Genomic DNA, 16,488 nt, shown 5'->3' with positions numbered 1-16,488 from the left:
GCTTGGGGAGCGGCGGGAGAACGGCCGGCGCTGCTCGCGGGCCGGTGTCCCGCGCTGGGTGTGAGCGGCCCGAGAGCCCCTCAGGGCCGGGCGGGCCCTGAGCAGCGCTCAGCCCTCACAGCTGAGGGATGCTCGAGGCCGAAATCTTACACCTCAGGCCAAAATCGTCCGCCTGAGGGCAGAAATTCTCCCCCTGAGGCCAAAATTGTCCAGCTGAGGGCAATAAAACTCCACCTGAGGGCCATAATTCACCTGAGGCCAAAATTCTCCACCTGAGGGCAATAAAGCTCCCCCTGAGGCCAAAATCGTCCAGCTGAGGGCAGAAATTCTACCCCTGAGGCCAAAATTGTCCAGCTGAGGGCAAAATCTCCCACCTGGGGCAGGTGTTGGTAAAACAGCCCAAAAACTGAGTGAAAAACAGCCAAAAAAAGGAAAAATAAGTAAGAATTTAAATATCTTCAATAATAAAGGAACTACCCCAAAATAACCATTTAAATCTCTTTATTCATAGCAGAAGAATCCCTTTTGCTTTTTTTCTGCTTTTCCTGGTGGTTCGTGGAAAAAAGCAGGGATGTAAAAAAATGGAAACATTTTGGAAATTCCAAAATAAACATTCCCTGGAAGGAGGGGAAAAAAAGGGCAGATTCCTTAAAAATTCCATACTAAAGAAATAAATAATCATTAATTAATAAATTAATTCTCATTAGGGACCATCCCAGCAGGAATTCAGAGTGAAATCCTGATTTTCCAGAGGAAAAAAAAAATTTTTTTTTTTTCCCCAGAAAAGCCACAAAATATTTTTAAAAGTTGCTGAAATCCCTTGGGGGAGAATTTTCTGGAGACATTCCCAAAATCCCGAGGTTTTGAACCCAACTCGGGTTCACTCAGCCAAAACTCCTCCTTCCTTCGCTATTCCCAAATTCCTTCTCCGGGCTGGAAAAAAAAAACCCAGGAAAATTTGGAATAAGAAGGAGAAAATCGGGGGGGAAGCGGGAATTCCACGGAGGGAGAAGTTTGGAAGTTTCCCTTTGGCATTTTAAGGCGGAATTTTGTTTTTTCCGTGCCCGGGATCCTCCCCTTGGCTCCTCCTCTCCCGCAGCCCTCCCCTTTCCCCCTGGGTTTCCGACCCTTTCCCGGCTTTTCCTCCGTAAAAATCCAACGAAACTCCTGGAATTCCCATTCCCAGCCCGGCCCAGGATGGGTAAGAGATCCCAAAATCCCCAACAATCCCAAAAAAACCCAAAATCCCGGGATTTGCTGCTTTTGGTTTCCCGGGGGGGGGGGGGTGAAAGTCCAGCTTTTCCCTGGATTTAAATATTTAAATATCCCCTGAAACCCCCGTGGGTTTTAATTAAGGGCTCGAATTCCTTCATTAAAATCCATTTTCCCTCGAAGTATTGGGAATTTATGATCCCTAAACTTCCAAAAACTGGGAGAAACTCCTGGATTTGCTGCTTGGGAACAGGAAAAACCCTCGGGAAAAAAATCCTTAAAGATCAGATTTGAGCTTTCCCCTGACGTATTCCATATTTATGGGGATAAATCCTTGATTTCCAGGATAGTTTTCCTGATTATGTTTTTTGAGAATAGAACCTCGGATTTCCAGGAATTTTGACTTTTGGCTCTGTGGGAAAAGTGGGAGGGGCCAAAAAGTTGGAAGCCGTTTCCATGGGAAACAGTTGGGAGCTCAAAACAGCGGGAAAATATCAGGAATTTTGGGATCAAACCTAGCCAAACATGAGGAATTTGTAGCAGGAATGTAGCAAAAAATATCAATATTCTAACCAAAGACATCCCAGATTTCCTGGGATTTTTTTCACTCCCAAGTGGAATTTTTTGAGGAATTTTTTTGGGTCCAAGTTCCTGGAAGTCAATAAATAACTTTGGGAATGATTGACACGCCTGGAATGATCTGGGAGCTCAAAAAAACTGGGAATTATGGAAGGAAATAAATCCTGGAATGTTCTGAAAAATGAACTCCCTAAATCCCTTGGGAATTTGTTTTTTTGGGAGCAGATCCCTGAAATTCCTGGATTTTTTCCAGTGACCTCTCTGTTTTTTTCAATGGACTTTGAATTTGATTTTTCCCAAATTTAATCTGGATTTTCCTCCCTGGAACTTGGAATATTTTTGATATTAAACCCTGGAATTCCACAGAAACTCCCATTTTTTCCAGCCTTTGCTAAAATCCCAAATTTATCCCTCCTAATCTGGCACTTTGGGACAACTCGGGGAGCCCAAAATTGGGATAAATTCCAATGGGTTTTTCCCCTGGAATGAGCAAATCCAAGGCACAAAAATTGGGAATTGGGAATGAGGAGCTGGGAATGGGGAATTCCATGGATTTAAGGCTGGGAGATGGCAGTGGGGAATTGCCAATGAGGAGCCAATGGAAGGCCCCAAATTCCCGGGATTTTTGGGATGTGGAAGTGATGGAATTTTGCCCTTTTCCAGCAGGAAAGTGCGGAGCGTGCGGGCCGGGCTATGCCAGCCCTCTGGAGGCCATGAAAGGCAAGTGCTGGAATCGGGCATTCCCAAATCCTGGAATTGCTGGGAACTCTGGAATTGTGGATCTGAGCCCCAGGTGTGACCGCAGGGCCGCGGGAGCAGCTGCTGTACCTGCCCTGCATCTACCGGAACACCGGGATCGGCATTCCCGACTTCCTGGCCACCGTGGATGTGGATCCCAAATCCCCTCGGTACTGCCAGGTACGGGCCTGGGAGAGACCGGGGATCCCCAGCCCGGGGAAATCCGGGGCAAGCTGGGATCCCGAATCCGGGGAAATCCGGGAAAATCCGGGAAAATCCGGGGGAAGAACCTGGCATCCCACATCCAGCAAGATCCGGGCTCCCAAGTCCTTCCCGGCCCTGGCAGGGACAGCAATGCCGGAGTTCCGGGAAGGGGGATCTGGAGCTGGATTCCCGTGGGTCCATAGGTGATGTCCCACAGGTGATGTCCCACAGGTGATGTTTCACAGGTGATGTTTCACAGGTGATGTTTCACAGGTGATGTTCCACAGGTGATGTCCCACAGGTGATATTTCACAGGTGATGTCCCATAGGTGATGTTTCACAGGTGATATTTCACAGGTGATGTTTCACAGGTGATGTCCCACAGGTGATGTCCCACAGGTGATGTTTCACAGGTGATGTCCCACAGGTGATATCCCACAGGTGATGTCCCACAGGTGATGTCCCATAGGTGATGTTCCACAGGTGGTGTCCCACAGGTGGTGTCCCACAGGTGATGTCCCACAGGTGATGTCCCACAGGTGGTGTTTCACAGGTGATGTCCCACAGGTGATGTCCCACAGGTGATGTTCCACAGGTGATGTTTCACAGGTGATGTTTCACAGGTGATGTCCCACAGGTGATGTCCCACAGGTGATATTTCACAGGTGATGTCCCACAGGTGATGTTTCACAGGTGATGTCCCATAGGTGATGTTTCACAGGTGATGTCCCACAGGTGGTGTCCCACAGGTGATGTCCCACAGGTGATGTTTCACAGGTGATGTCCCACAGGTGATCCACCGGCTGCCCATGCCGCACGTGGGGGACGAGCTGCACCACTCGGGCTGGAACGCCTGCAGCAGCTGCCACGGGGACCCCGGCAAGTCCCGGCGATTCCTGATCCTGCCCAGCCTCGTCTCCTCCCGCATCTACGTCGTGGACGTGGCAACCGATCCCAGGGCTCCCAGGCTCCACAAGGTTTGCAATTCCCCCCTTTTCCCTGCTTTTTTCCCACTTATTTTTCCCTTTTTTCATCCTTTTATCCCAATTTCTTCCTTTATTCCCTGATTTATTCCCTGATTTATTCATTCCCTGATTTTTCCCTTTCTTCCCATTTTTTCTCTTTTTCCCCTTTTTTCCCCCTTTTCCCTTCAAACATTCCCACAAACCTTTGCCCGCAAATCCCCATTTCTCCCCTGCCACCTGATTTCCAAGAACTTTTCCCATTTTTCCCAGAATTTTCCCCATTCCAGGTGGTGGAAACTGAGGGATTATTCCCATTTTTCCCGTTTCTCCTGGAATTTCCCCCATTTTTCCCCCCGTTCCAGGTGGTGGAAGCCGAGGAGCTGGCCCGGAAGGCGAACGCCGCGTTCCCGCACACTTCCCACTGCCTGGGCTCCGGGGAAATCCTCATCAGCTGCCTGGGGGATCCTGATGGCAACGGGAAAGGTTCGGAATTCCGCCAGATTCCATAAAAACATCCGCAGGGATTCGTTTCCCTGCAAAATCCTGCAAAATCCATGGAATACCTGGAATTTTCCTGGAATTTTTAGCACATTCCTGCAGGTTGTTTATTGATTTCCTAGACTGCTTTTATGTTTCATTTAATTTAAAAATGGAAGTAGATATACATAAATAATTTGCTTTATTTAAAGCAGAATAATTTTAGGAATTGTTATATGAAAATATAAAATCCTAGGAAATTATTTTCATTACCAATAATAAAATAATGGTAAATAATTCTAGAAATTATTATTATTGGGAAGAAAAAGAAGAAGAAGAAGAAGAAGAAGAAGAAGAAGAAGAAGAAATAGATTTTTAAAAATTGCTTTATTTCAAGCTCTATAAATCGCTCCAAACTCCTTTTTTTGGGAATTTTTTCCAGGCACTTTTGTCCTCCTGGATGGAGAAACCTTTGAAGTGAAAGGAAATTGGGAGAAAGGAGGAAAAATCCCAAATCTGGGCTACGACTTCTGGTACCAGCCCCGGCACAACGTCCTGCTCAGCACCGAGTGGGGCGTCCCCAGAGTCCTGGCCCAGGGATTCGATCCCAAGGATGTGGAAAAAGGTCAGGGGAAAATCTGGGACATTCCATTTTTGAGAGCAGAAACTCTTAAAAAATCCAATCTTTGAGAGCAGAAGCTCATAAAAAATCCACATCTTGAGAGTTAAAACTCCTAAAAAGTCCAAATTTTGCATGCAAATTCCTAAAAAAAAATCCAAATAAAAATTCCTCAAAAATTCTATTTCTGACGTCCAAAACCCCTAAAAAATTCCAAATTTTTTTTTTAATCCCGCTTTTGCCCCCAGTTTCACTCCGAACCGCTGAGTATTCCATAAAAACTGGGAGTTTGGGGAATTTCTCCCCTTTCCAGGGCACTACGGGCGGCACATCAACGTGTGGGACTGGAGGGAGCGGCGCCTGGCGCAGCAGCTGGACCTGGGCGCGGGCTGCATCCCGCTGGAAATCCGATTCCTGCACGATCCCAGCGCTGCCCAGGGCTTCGTGGGCTGTGCCCTGAGCGGGGACATCCGGAGGTTCTACAGGAGCCCCGTGAGCCCTGGGATTTGGGGGGAATCGTCAGGGAATCGGGGCTTTTTCCATGATATAATGGGGGATTTTCCATGGTTTCATTGCCCTGAGCGGGGACATCCGGAGGTTCTACAGGAGCCCCGTGAGCTCTGGGATCTGGGGGGAATCGTCAGGGAATCGGGGCTTTTTCCATGGAATTCCTGGGGTTTCAGGGAAATCTCCAAGGTTTTATCGCCGTGGGGTGGGGCGGATATTCCGTGAATTTTGGGAATTCCATGTTTTCTGTCCCTCAGGAAGGAAAATGGGAAGCGGAGAAGGTGATTGAGGTGCCCAGCAAGAAAGTCCAAGGATGGCTCCTCCCGGAGATGCCAGGTCAGTGGGAGAAATTTGGGAATTTTCTCATGGATCCAGAGCAGATTTTGGCAGAATTCTATCTTTAAATGGCAAAAAATTCCAAATATTGGGGGTTTTTTTTGAGGGAGAATTTTGGGATGAGCAAAGGAAATCCGGAGTGTGTTTGGCATTTCCACGTGGGAATTTGGGGATTTTGGGGATTCTCTCTGCTGCCATTCCCTGATTTTCCTCTGGAATTCCCTCGGGAAGGGCTGATCACGGATATCCTGATTTCCCTGGACGACAGATTCCTGTACTTCAGCAACTGGCTGCACGGGGACGTGCGGCAGTACGACATCTCCGATCCCAAAAACCCAAAACTGGTGGGGCAGGTGAGGAGGAAATTCCCAAAAAACCCAATTTCTGCGGTTTTGAAGGGATTCATTCAGATTTCCCATGGATTGTAACGGTTTTCCAGGTTTTTCTGGGAGGCAGCATCTCCAAAGGGGGAGCTGTGACCGTGGTGGAGGATCGGGAATTGCGGGATCAGCCGGAGCCATGCGTGATCCAGGTGAGGATTCCCAAACTTTTTTCCTGATTCATCCCGGATTTTTGGAGATTCCCGACATCCAAAACCCCTCCTGAGGTTGTTCCCACCTGAATTTTGCTTCCTTAGGGATTGGTTCCATCCCGAAATCCCAAATCTCCCTCAGAAAAAAATCGTGGAATTAAGAAATTTGGGGAAAAAACTTTCTGCCCGGATCTGGGGCCCGGCCATTCCCGACTCCAGGATTTCCGAGCCCACGGATGTTTTTCCGTTCAGGGGAAGCGGATCCCGGGGGGGCCGCAGATGCTGCAGCTCAGCCTGGACGGGCGCCGGCTCTACGTGACCACGTCGCTGTTCAGCGCCTGGGACCGGCAGTTCTACCCCAGCCTGCTCACGTGAGCCCTCCCGATCAATAACTGCCTGTCGGCTGGGTATCGGCTGGGTATTGATTGGGTATCGGCTGGGTATTGATTGGGTATCGGCTGGGTATTGATTGGGTATCAGCTGTGTATTGGCTGGGTATTGATTGGGTATCGCCTGGGACCGGCAGTTCTACCCCGGCCTGCTCACGTGAGCCCTCCCGATCAATAACTGCCTGTCGGCTGGGTATCGGCTGGGTATTGATTGGGTATTGATTGGGTATTGGCTGGGTATTGATTGGGTATCGCCTGGGACTGGCAGTTCTACCCCGGCCTGCTCACGTGAGCCCTCCCGATCAATAACTGCCTGTCGGCTGGGTATCGGCTGGGTATTGATCGGGTATTGATTGGGTATTGATCGGGTATTGATTGGGTATTGGCTGGGTATTGATTGCGTATTGGCTGGGTATTGATTGGGTATTGATTGGGTATTGATTGGGTATTGCCTGGGACGGCAGTTCTACCCCAGCCTGCTCACGTGAGCCCTCCCGATCAATAACTGCCTGTTGGCTGGGTATCGGCTGGGTATTGATTGGGTATTGGCTGGGTATCGGCTGGGTATTGGCTGGGTATTGATTGGGTATTGGCTGGGTATTGATTGGGTATCGGCTGGGTATTGATTGGGTATTGATTGGGTATTGATTGGGTATTGGCTGGGTATTGATTGGGTATTGGCTGGGTATTGATTGGGTATTGATTGGGTATCGGCTGGGTATTGATTGGGTATTGATTGGGTATTGATTGGGTATTGGCTGGGTATTGGCTGGGTATTGATTGCGTATTGGCTGGGTATTGATTGGGTATTGGCTGGGTATTGGCTGGGTATTGATTGGGTATTGGCTGGGTATTGATTGGGTATCGGCTGGGTATTGATTGGGTATTGATTGGGTATTGATTGGGTATTGGCTGGGTATTGATTGGGTATCGGCTGGGTATTGGCTGGGTATTGATTGGGTATCGGCTGGGTATTGATTGGGTATTGATTGGGTATTGGCTGGGTATTGGCTGGGTATTGATTGGGTATTGGCTGGGTATTGATTGCGTATTGGCTGGGTATTGGCTGGGTATCGGCTGGGTATTGGCTGGGTATTGATTGGGTATTGGCTGGGTATTGATTGGGTATTGGCTGGGTATTGATTGGGTATTGATTGGGTATTGATTGGGTATTGGCTGGGTATTGATTGGGTATCGGCTGGGTATTGGCTGGGTATTGATTGGGTATTGATTGGGTATTGATTGGGTATTGATTGGGTATTGATTGGGTATTGGCTGGGTATTGGCTGGGTATTGATTGCGTATTGGCTGGGTATTGATTGCGTATTGGCTGGGTATTGATTGGGTATCGGCTGGGTATTGGCTGGGTATTGATTGGGTATTGGCTGGGTATTGATTGGGTATTGATTGGGTATTGATTGGGTATTGATTGGGTATTGATTGGTATCGCCTGGGACTGGCAGTTCTACCCCAGCCTGCTCATGTGAGCCCTCCCGATCAATAACTGCCTGTCGGCTGGGTATTGGCTGGGTATTGATTGGGTAATAATTAGTTTAAATTGGTTAACAATTGGTTGTTGGTTATTATTCGTTATTGATTATTGATTGGTTATTAGTTGATCATTAATTGATCATTAATTGGTTTATAACTGGTTATTGGTTATTACTGGTTGCTGATTATTAATTGGTTGTTGATTGATTGATTAATTGGTTATTAGTTGATTGCTAAACGGCAAATAATCGACTGCTAATTGGTTTATAATTGATTCATAATTTGTCGTTAATTGGTATTAATTGGTTGGTAATTCCAAATGTAGGGGGGTTTTTGAGGGGGAATTTTGGGTTATTAATTGCTGATTAGTTCGGTTTTACTCCGTGGTTTTGGTTTCATCCCCGTGTTTGTCCCGGCGCCGCAGGGAGGGCTCGGTGCTGCTGCAGCTGGACGTGGACACGGCGCGGGGCGGCCTGGCCGTCAATGCCCAGTTCCTGCTGGATTTCGGGAAGGAGCCGGGCGGGCCCTGCCTGGCGCACGAGGTGCGCTACCCGGGGGGGGACTGCACCTCCGACATCTGGCTGTGATCCTGCTGGAATTCCGGGGAAATCCAGGGTATTTGGGAATGTTTGGGAATGTGGGACTGCACCTCCGACATCTGGCTGTGATCCTGCTGGAATTCCGGGGTATTCGGGGGATTCGGGAATGTTTGGGAATGTTTGGGAATGTGGGACTGCACCTCCGACATCTGGCTCTGATCCTGCTGGAATTCCGGGATATTCGGGAATGTTTGGGAATGTTCGGGAATGTTTGGGAATGTGGGACTGCACCTCTGACATCTGGCTGTGATCCTGCTGGAATTCCGGGGTAGGGTGCGATGGAATGGAATGTTCGGGAATGTTTGGGAATGTGGGACTGCACCTCGACATCTGGCTGTGATCCCGCTGGAATTCCGGGGTATTCGGGATATTGGGAATGTTTGGGAATGTTTGGGAATGTGGGACTGCACCTCCGACATCTGGCTGTGATCCTGCTGGAATTCCGGGGAAATCCAGGGTATTTGGGAATGTTTGGGAATGTGGGACTGCACCTCCGACATCTGGCTGTGATCCTGCTGGAATTCGGGGTATTTGGGAATGTTTGGGAATGTGGGACTGCACCTCCGACATCTGGCTGTGATCCCGCTGGAATTCCGGGGTATTCGGGGTATTTGGGAATGTTTGGGAATGTGGGACTGCACCTCTGACATCTGGCTGTGATCCTGCTGGAATTCCGGGGTATTCGGGGTATTTGGGAATGTTTGGGAATGTGGGACTGCACCTCTGACATCTGGCTCTGATCCTGCTGGAATTCCGGGGAAATCCGGGGTATTTGGGAATCTGGGAATGTGGGACTGCACCTCTGATATCTGGCTGTGATCCTGCTGGAATTCGAAAAATATGGAATGTTTGGGAATGTGGGACTGCACCTCTGATATCTGGCTGTGATCCTGCTGGAATTCCGGGGAATTCCGGGATATTCGGGAATCTGGGAATGTTTGGGAATGTTCGGGAATGTGGGACTGCGCCTCCGACATCTGGCTGTGATCCCGCTGGAATTCTGGGATATTCGGGATATTTGGGAATGTTCGGGAATGTGGGACTGCACCTCCGACATCTGGCTGTGATCCCGCTGGAATTCTGGGATATTCGGGATATTTGGGAATGTTTGGGAATGTTCGGGAATGTTCGGGAATGTGGGACTGCGCCTCCGACATCTGGCTGTGATGCTGCTGGAATTCCGGGGTATTTGGGAATGTTTGGGAATGTTCGGGAATGTTCGGGAATGTTCGGGAATGTTTGGGAATGTGGGACTGCGCCTCCGACATCTGGCTGTGATCCTGCTGGAATTCCGGGGTATTTGGGAATGTTTGGGAATGTGGGAGTGGGGGAATGTGGGACTGCGCCTCCGACATGTGGCTGTGAGCCCACCGGAATTCTCTGCTCCCATTCCCTGATTTTCCTCTGGAATTCCCTCAAGAAGGGCTGATCATGGATATCCTGATTTCCCCGGACGACAGAAGATTTGGGAATATTTGGGAATGTGGGAACTGCACCTCCACCATCTGCCTTTGATCCCAGGAAATTCAGAATTTATCCCGTTTTTTCGCACTCCTTTCTTCTCTCTATCGCTTTTCCCAGGGAATTTGGGGTGCCTGGGGCTTCATCAGCTCCCGGAGCAGCCTCTCCTGGAAATCATCTCTGAGATTTCTGATCAAAAATCAAAACTCCCAATAAAATTCGACTTCCAGCAGCTGAAACTCCCTTTTTTTTTCGGGTTTTTGGGCATTTTCGGCTAAAAAACCATGTCATTTTCTGACGTTTTCCCCTCTTCTTTTGTTGTCTAAAGATAAGATAGGGACAAAATGGGGATAGAATAGGAATAAAATAAAACTTAAATAGGGATAAAATAGTGGTAAAATATGGCTAAAATAGAGGGGGAAATAGAGAAAAATAAGGATAAAATACACGAAAAAATAGGGATAAAATAGAGCTAAAACAGGGAGAAAATAGAAATAAAATCGAGAAAAATAGGGGGAAAAATTGATGACAAAGAGGGATAAAAAAGGGATAAAATGCCCAGCTGGACGCAAAGCCCGGGAAAAGAGGCAGCGCCGGAATTTCCCCCGGAGCCTTCCCGCAGTCCCGGCTCCGCCCGCGCCCGGCCCGGGGATTGTCCCGGCCCCGACGCCGCCCTCGGCCCCCCCGGGATTTGTTTGTCCCGGGATTTTCCGGGAATGAGCCTCGGGAAGCTGCGGCTGATGCAGGAAACAACTTTATTGATGGCAGGGAAGAGGGACGGGGACAGGGACGGGGATGGGGCCGGGAATGGCCTGGGGGACCCCAAAGCCCTGCCCAAAATCACCCGGGGCACCCCAAAGCCCCGATCCCCCAAACCCATCACCCGGGGCACCCCAAAGCCCCGATCCCCCCAAACCCATCACCCGGGGCACCCCAAAGCCCCGATCCCCCCAAACCCATCACCCGGGGCACCCCAAAGCCCCGATCCCCCCCAAACCCATCACCCGGGGCACCCCAAAGCCCCGATTCCCCCCCGGACCCCAATCCCGGCGCTGCCGGGGGGGACAGCGGCGCTGCCGGGGCCGCTCAGGGCAGGGTCACGGATTTGGCATCGCCGCCGGGGAAGCGCATCTCGTGCGCCAGGCACGGCCCGTTGGGCTCCTTGCCGAAATCCACCAGGAAGTTCTTGTTGACGCTCAGGCCGCCCTTGTCCGTGTCCACGTCGAGCTGCAGCATCACCGAGCCCTCCCTGCGCGGGGACAGCGGCGGCTCAGGGCGACAGCGACCCCGGGGCCGCAGCGAGCCCGCCCGGAGCCGCTCCGGACAGCGCCGGGGAGCGCCCGGGCCCGGGGCCAGCGGCACGGGCTGGGATGGGGGCGGCTTGGGGTCCCCAATGCCCGACGGAGGGGACAGGATGGGCGCAGGGACAGCTTTGGGGCCCCAGCTCCCTCAGGACGGGCACAGACCCAGGGCAGGACGCGCTCGGCGCCGTTTCCCCTCCCCAGCTCCCCCAGGCTCGGCTCCGGCTGTGCCCGGCCAGGCCGGAGCCCCTTGGGCTGAGCTCAGCCCGGGCTCTGCCCGATCCCGACCCGGCCGGCAGCGGCTCCGGGGCAGCCCCGGGGGGGTCGCGGCCCCGTCCCCGCGCCCGCCGGGCCCGGGCAGCCTCGGGCAGCCGGGAGGGGCTCACTTGATCAGGCTGGGGTAGAACTGCCGGTCCCAGGTGCTGTAGAAGGAGTTGGTCACGTAGAGCCGCTTCCCGTCCAGGCTCAGCTGCAGCGTGGCGGGGCCGCCGTACACGCGCTTGCACTGGGACACACGGACTGGGGTTACTGGGGGCGCTGGGACACACGGACCGGGGGTACTAGGGTTACTGGGGGCACTGGGGGACACGCGGACTGGGGTTACTGGGGGCGCTGGGACACACGGACTGGGGGTACTGGGGGCACTGGGGGCACTGGGACACATGGACCGGGGGTACTGGGGGAACTGGGGGCACTGGGACACACGGACTGGGGTTACTGGGGGTACTGGGACACACGGACTGGGGGTACTGGGGGTACTGGGGGCACTGGGACACACGGACTGGGGTTACTGGGGGCACTGGGACACACGGACCGGGGGTACTGGGGTTACTGGGGTTACTGGGGGCACTGGGACACACGGACTGGGGTTACTGGGGCACAGGGGAACTGGGGCTGGATTCAAACACCCAGGCGCAGTGAACACAGGCTCACAGGCTCACCCGCTCTCAGGTGAGCGCACACACTCACAAACACACCCGCGCTCAGGTGAACACACTCCCACTCCCACGCTCACGCTCACGCCCGGCCACGCCCCCCAGCCCCGCCCAGGTGCTCCGGCCCCGCCCCGCTCACCTTGACCACCAGCGGCTCGGGCTGGCACTTGAGCTCCTCGTCCCTGCACACGGTCACGGGGCCCCCTCGCAGGATGCTGCCCCCCACGAACACCTGCAAGGGCCGCGCTGGCACACGAGCGTTCCCCGGCCCGGACCCCCGGGCCCCGGCCCCGCTCGGCCCCCGGCCCGGCCCTGCCCCTCACCTGCCCCACCAGCCGGGGCTTGCAGCTCCGGGACAGCTCGTACTGCCGGATGTCCCCGTGCAGCCAATTGCACACGTACAGGAACCGGTCGTCCTGGCTGATGACGAGGTCGGCGATGAAGGCTGCGGGCACACCGGGGCTCAGGGGCACGGCCAGCACCGGGGGAGACCCCACGGACCTGGGGTGAGCTGGGCTTTGGGACAGGGACCAGGACTTTGGGCTCGCTCGGGATTCGGGGTCAGTCCTGATTTGGGGTCAGTCCTGATTTGGGGTCAGTCCTGATTCGGGGTCAGTCCTGATTCGGGGTCAGTCAGGACTCGGGGGCACCCAGGGGTGGGTCCCCAGCGGGATTTGGGGACCGTTGGGGTGGCTCGGGGCCCCAGCAGGGGGGCACCCCGAGGTCCCGTCGGGGTCCCCCGCCGGGGCTGCAGAGCTCGCCCGGGGAACAGGAATGCCACCCCCGAGGGCACACGCACCCGGCATCTTGGGCATGATCCAGCCCGACACGTTCTTGGCCGGGATGCAGATCACCTCCTCCACGGCCCAGTTCTCTCTCTGCACAGCGACACCGAGCCCGGCTCAGCCCGCGCTGCCCCGGCCCCAGCCGAGCCGAGCCGAGCCGGGCACGACGGGCTCAGCCCCGGACCCGCCTGGCCCCGCTCCTCCTCCTCTTCCTCCTCCTCCTCCTCCTCCTCCCGGCCCCGCTCCCCGCCGGCCCGCACTCGCCTCGCAGGATTTGTAGAAGCGGAAAATGGCCCCGCTCAGGGCACAGGCCACGTAGCCCTCGGCGGCCTCGGGGTTGTGCAGGAAGCGCACGGTCAGCGGCAGAGAATCCTCGCCCAGGTCGAAGCACTGCGTGAGGCTGCGGCACGACAGGTTCCACACGTTCAGGCGGCGGCCGAAGACCCCTGCGGGACACGGGGGAGAGGCTGGGGGCGGCCGGGGAGAGACCCCCGAGGGGCTCCTGGGGGGCAGCGGCACGGCAAGGGCGGGAACTGGGGAGGGGGAACTGGGAACTGCAGGAGCTGGGGAGGGGGAACTGGGAACTGCAGGAGCTGGGGAGAACACAGAGAAGTGCAGGATTTGGGGAGAACACAGAGAAATGAGGGATCTGGGGGCAGCAGGACCCTGCCCACCCGGGTTCCACCCTGCCCATCCTCAGCCCGAGCCCGGCCGAGGCTCCGGGCACACATCGGCCTCTCGGGGGCACCGAGCCCTGCCAGCCCCGGCTCAGCCCTGCCGGCGCTGCCGCCCGCGCGTCCCCACCTTTCTTGAGGTCATCGGGGTTGAAGCCACGCCCGGCCACTCTGGGCACCACCCCGGCCGAGCTGACCAGGACGTTGTGCCGGGCCTGGTACCAGAAGTCGTAGCCGGTCGGGGGAGCCTCACACTCGTTCTCCCAGTTGCCCTTCAGCTCGAAGGTCTCTCCGTCCAGCACCACGAAGCCACCTGGGACACACGAGGGACGGGCGGGGACAAATCCAGGCTGCCGCGTTTCCAGCGGGACCCCCGGAGTGGGAGTTCGGGCAGGGACATGGGAATTCGGGAAGGGAAAGGGGAATTCCAACAGAGACATGAGAATTCGGGAAGGGGAGTGGGAATTGCGGAATGGAAATTCGGGCGAGGAAAGGGGAATTCGGGAAGGGACATAACAATTCGGGCAGGGACATGGGAATTCGGGCAGGGAAAATTCACCTTTGCCGTGGCCAGCGGCGTCGCCCATGTTGGCGACCAGGACGTCTCCGTTGGGCAGGGGTGGGTGGTAGCCAGGTAGCCCTTGTTGCACTTCCAGAACACATCCACGGGCTCGATCATCTGCGCGAATCGGCGCCACTTTCAGCCTCCGCCTGCTCGGCGCCTTTCCCGGCATCACAGAATCCATCCCCGCTCCCTCCCTCCCTCCGCCCGTCCCTCGCTGCCGGTGCCCCCGGCTCCCCCGGCCGTACCTTGCAGATCCGCGGCGCCCGGCACTGGGAGCCCACATCCACCACGTAGATGCGGGAGGAGATGAGGCAGGGCAGCACCAGCTTGGTCCTTTTGGCCGCGGCGCCGCCGTCGAAGCAGCCGCAGGCGGGGCCCCAGCCCGCGCAGTGCAGCTCGTCCTTGAGGTTGGGCATGGGCAGCCGGTGGATCACCTGGGCACGGCCAAGGCAGCTCAGGCCGGGCCGAGCCGGGCAGCTCGCCGGGGAGCGGCCCGGGGTGGGGAGCCCCGGAGCGGGGCTGGGGGCGGCCCCGGGGCGTGGGGAGCCCCGGAGCGGGGCTGGGGGCGGCCCCGGGGTGTGGGGAGCCCCGGAGAGGGGCTGGGGGCGGCCCCGGGGTGTGGGGAGCCCCGGAGAGGGGCTGGGGGCGGCCGGGAGCAGAGCGGACAAAGGTTTAAAGGTTTTCCTCGGATCCCCGGCACCAAGAGCTGCCCGGGCGGCCCCGGAGGGCTCGGGGGCCGCGGCCCCGGCTCGGTGCCGCCCCGGGAGCCCGGCACGGGCCCGTACCTGGCCGTAGTGGCAGGAGCGCGGGTTGAGGTCCACGGTGGCCAGGAAATCGGGCTGCTCGATGCCGGTGCACCTGTAGGTGCAGGTCACGTAGGCGACCTCCTCCCGCGGGGCTGGGGACACAGAAGCGGCTCGAACCACGCCGAGAGACCCGAACGGGACCGGGAGAGCCCCGGGCGGCTCTCCGGAATGACCGCCCTGATTTCGGGGCGCTGCCGTTCCCTGCAGCTGCCCCCGGGCCGCTCCCGACCCGGGAACGAGCAGCAGCGACCTCCGGCAGCTCTGGCCGAGGGGCTCGGCACAGCCACCCAGCTCGGGGGACCCCAAGGAGCCCAAATCCCCCCGGCCCAGCCCCGCCGCAGGGGCAGCACTCGCCTTTCAGCACGTCGGGGCACGACGGGTACTCGTAGCACTGAGCTCTGCATCTGTCTGGGGAGCAGAGGGACAACACCGTGAGCCCGGCCCGGGCCCGCACCGAGCCCGCTCCGGAGGGTCCCTCCCGGCCCAGAGACCCCGGCACCACCCCGGGGCCACCGCGGCCCCTCCCGGGCACCCGTGCGAGCGCTCGGAGCGGCGCTGCCACCTCCCGGCTCCGGCAGAGGGACCCTGGGGACAGCGCGGGGACCCCTCCCCACTTCCCACAGGGACAGAGCCCGGACGGGACGGGGACAGAGCTGCCACCCGGAGCCAGGACACGGTGGCAGCTCCAGCACGGACAATCCCTCTGGATCCCGGCTCGCCAAGGGCCCCGCAGCAGCTCCGGGAGCAGCGGCCCCGCGGGCAGAGCTCGGGCCCGGCTCCCTCCTCGTGCCCGGGGCACAGAGGCACCTGCCGCGGGGGTCCCTTACCCATGGCTGCAGCTCTGGGGGTCGCGGCGCTGGCGGCGCAGGAAGGAGCCGGAGCTGAGGGGCAGCTGCTGCTGTCTCGGGGCTGGAGCGGCTGTGCCGTGCCCTGGCTGCTCCCGGGGGCCTTTTATCCCCGCCGAAGGCTGGGGGGAGCGCGGCCAAGCCCAGGGAGGGGCTGCCCAGCGCTTGGGAGGGGCCAGCCCGGCGCTGCGGCTTCTTTCCTCCTCCCCGCCGCCAATCTGGGCCCAAATCTGCTGCTCCCTGCAGCTCCCGAAGCCTCAAACCCCGGGGCCGGCCCCGGCTGAGCCCGGCTCGCCCCGCACGGAACGGCTGCTCCGCACCCGCAGCGCCCCCGGCCCGGCCCCGCCGCCCCCAAACTGCTCCTGCCCCTGACACGGGGACCCGGGCCCGACCCCGGCGTCAGCCCGGGGCTCCCGGGGGTCCCCGCTGGCCCAGCAGGGCCCCCGAGCGGGCTCTGCCAGGGACGGG

The 16,488-nt window shown here is 56.7% G+C and overlaps 2 protein-coding genes across 3 annotated transcripts; one reads left to right on the top strand and one right to left on the bottom strand.

Moving 5' to 3' along the window:
- Positions 1–1,075: 1,075 nt before the first annotated feature.
- On the top strand, positions 1,076–8,911 carry LOC115913453 (methanethiol oxidase-like). 2 transcript variants are annotated; one of them, XM_030965481.1, is made up of 12 exons: positions 1,076–1,201; positions 2,455–2,511; positions 2,597–2,709; positions 3,525–3,710; positions 4,061–4,181; positions 4,618–4,800; positions 5,108–5,286; positions 5,559–5,637; positions 5,869–5,990; positions 6,077–6,169; positions 6,422–6,540; positions 8,474–8,911. In XM_030965481.1, the coding sequence occupies exons 1-12, from the start codon at positions 1,198–1,200 to the stop codon at positions 8,634–8,636; spliced, it is 1,419 nt and encodes a 472-aa protein (XP_030821341.1). In that variant the 5' UTR covers positions 1,076–1,197; the 3' UTR covers positions 8,637–8,911. The 2 variants fall into 2 exon arrangements, with proteins under 2 accessions (XP_030821341.1, XP_030821342.1); XM_030965482.1 differs by having other exon boundaries at positions 1,091–1,201; positions 2,458–2,511.
- Positions 8,912–11,195: 2,284 nt separating this feature from the next.
- LOC115913174 (methanethiol oxidase-like) lies at positions 11,196–16,090 on the bottom strand. The gene is given in 13 exon segments (XM_030965101.1): positions 11,196–11,358; positions 11,797–11,915; positions 12,485–12,577; positions 12,669–12,790; positions 13,145–13,223; positions 13,395–13,576; positions 13,935–14,117; positions 14,364–14,423; positions 14,426–14,483; positions 14,615–14,803; positions 15,155–15,267; positions 15,530–15,583; positions 16,003–16,090. Coding segments are annotated over 13 exon segments (1,419 nt in total). The 5' UTR covers positions 16,007–16,090.
- Between the last annotated feature and the right edge of the window lie 398 nt (positions 16,091–16,488).

Source organism: Camarhynchus parvulus, chromosome 25, assembly GCF_901933205.1.
Source record: "Camarhynchus parvulus chromosome 25, STF_HiC, whole genome shotgun sequence".
NCBI lineage: Eukaryota > Metazoa > Chordata > Aves > Passeriformes > Thraupidae > Camarhynchus > Camarhynchus parvulus.
This window is presented reverse-complemented; position numbering and strand designations above follow the sequence as displayed.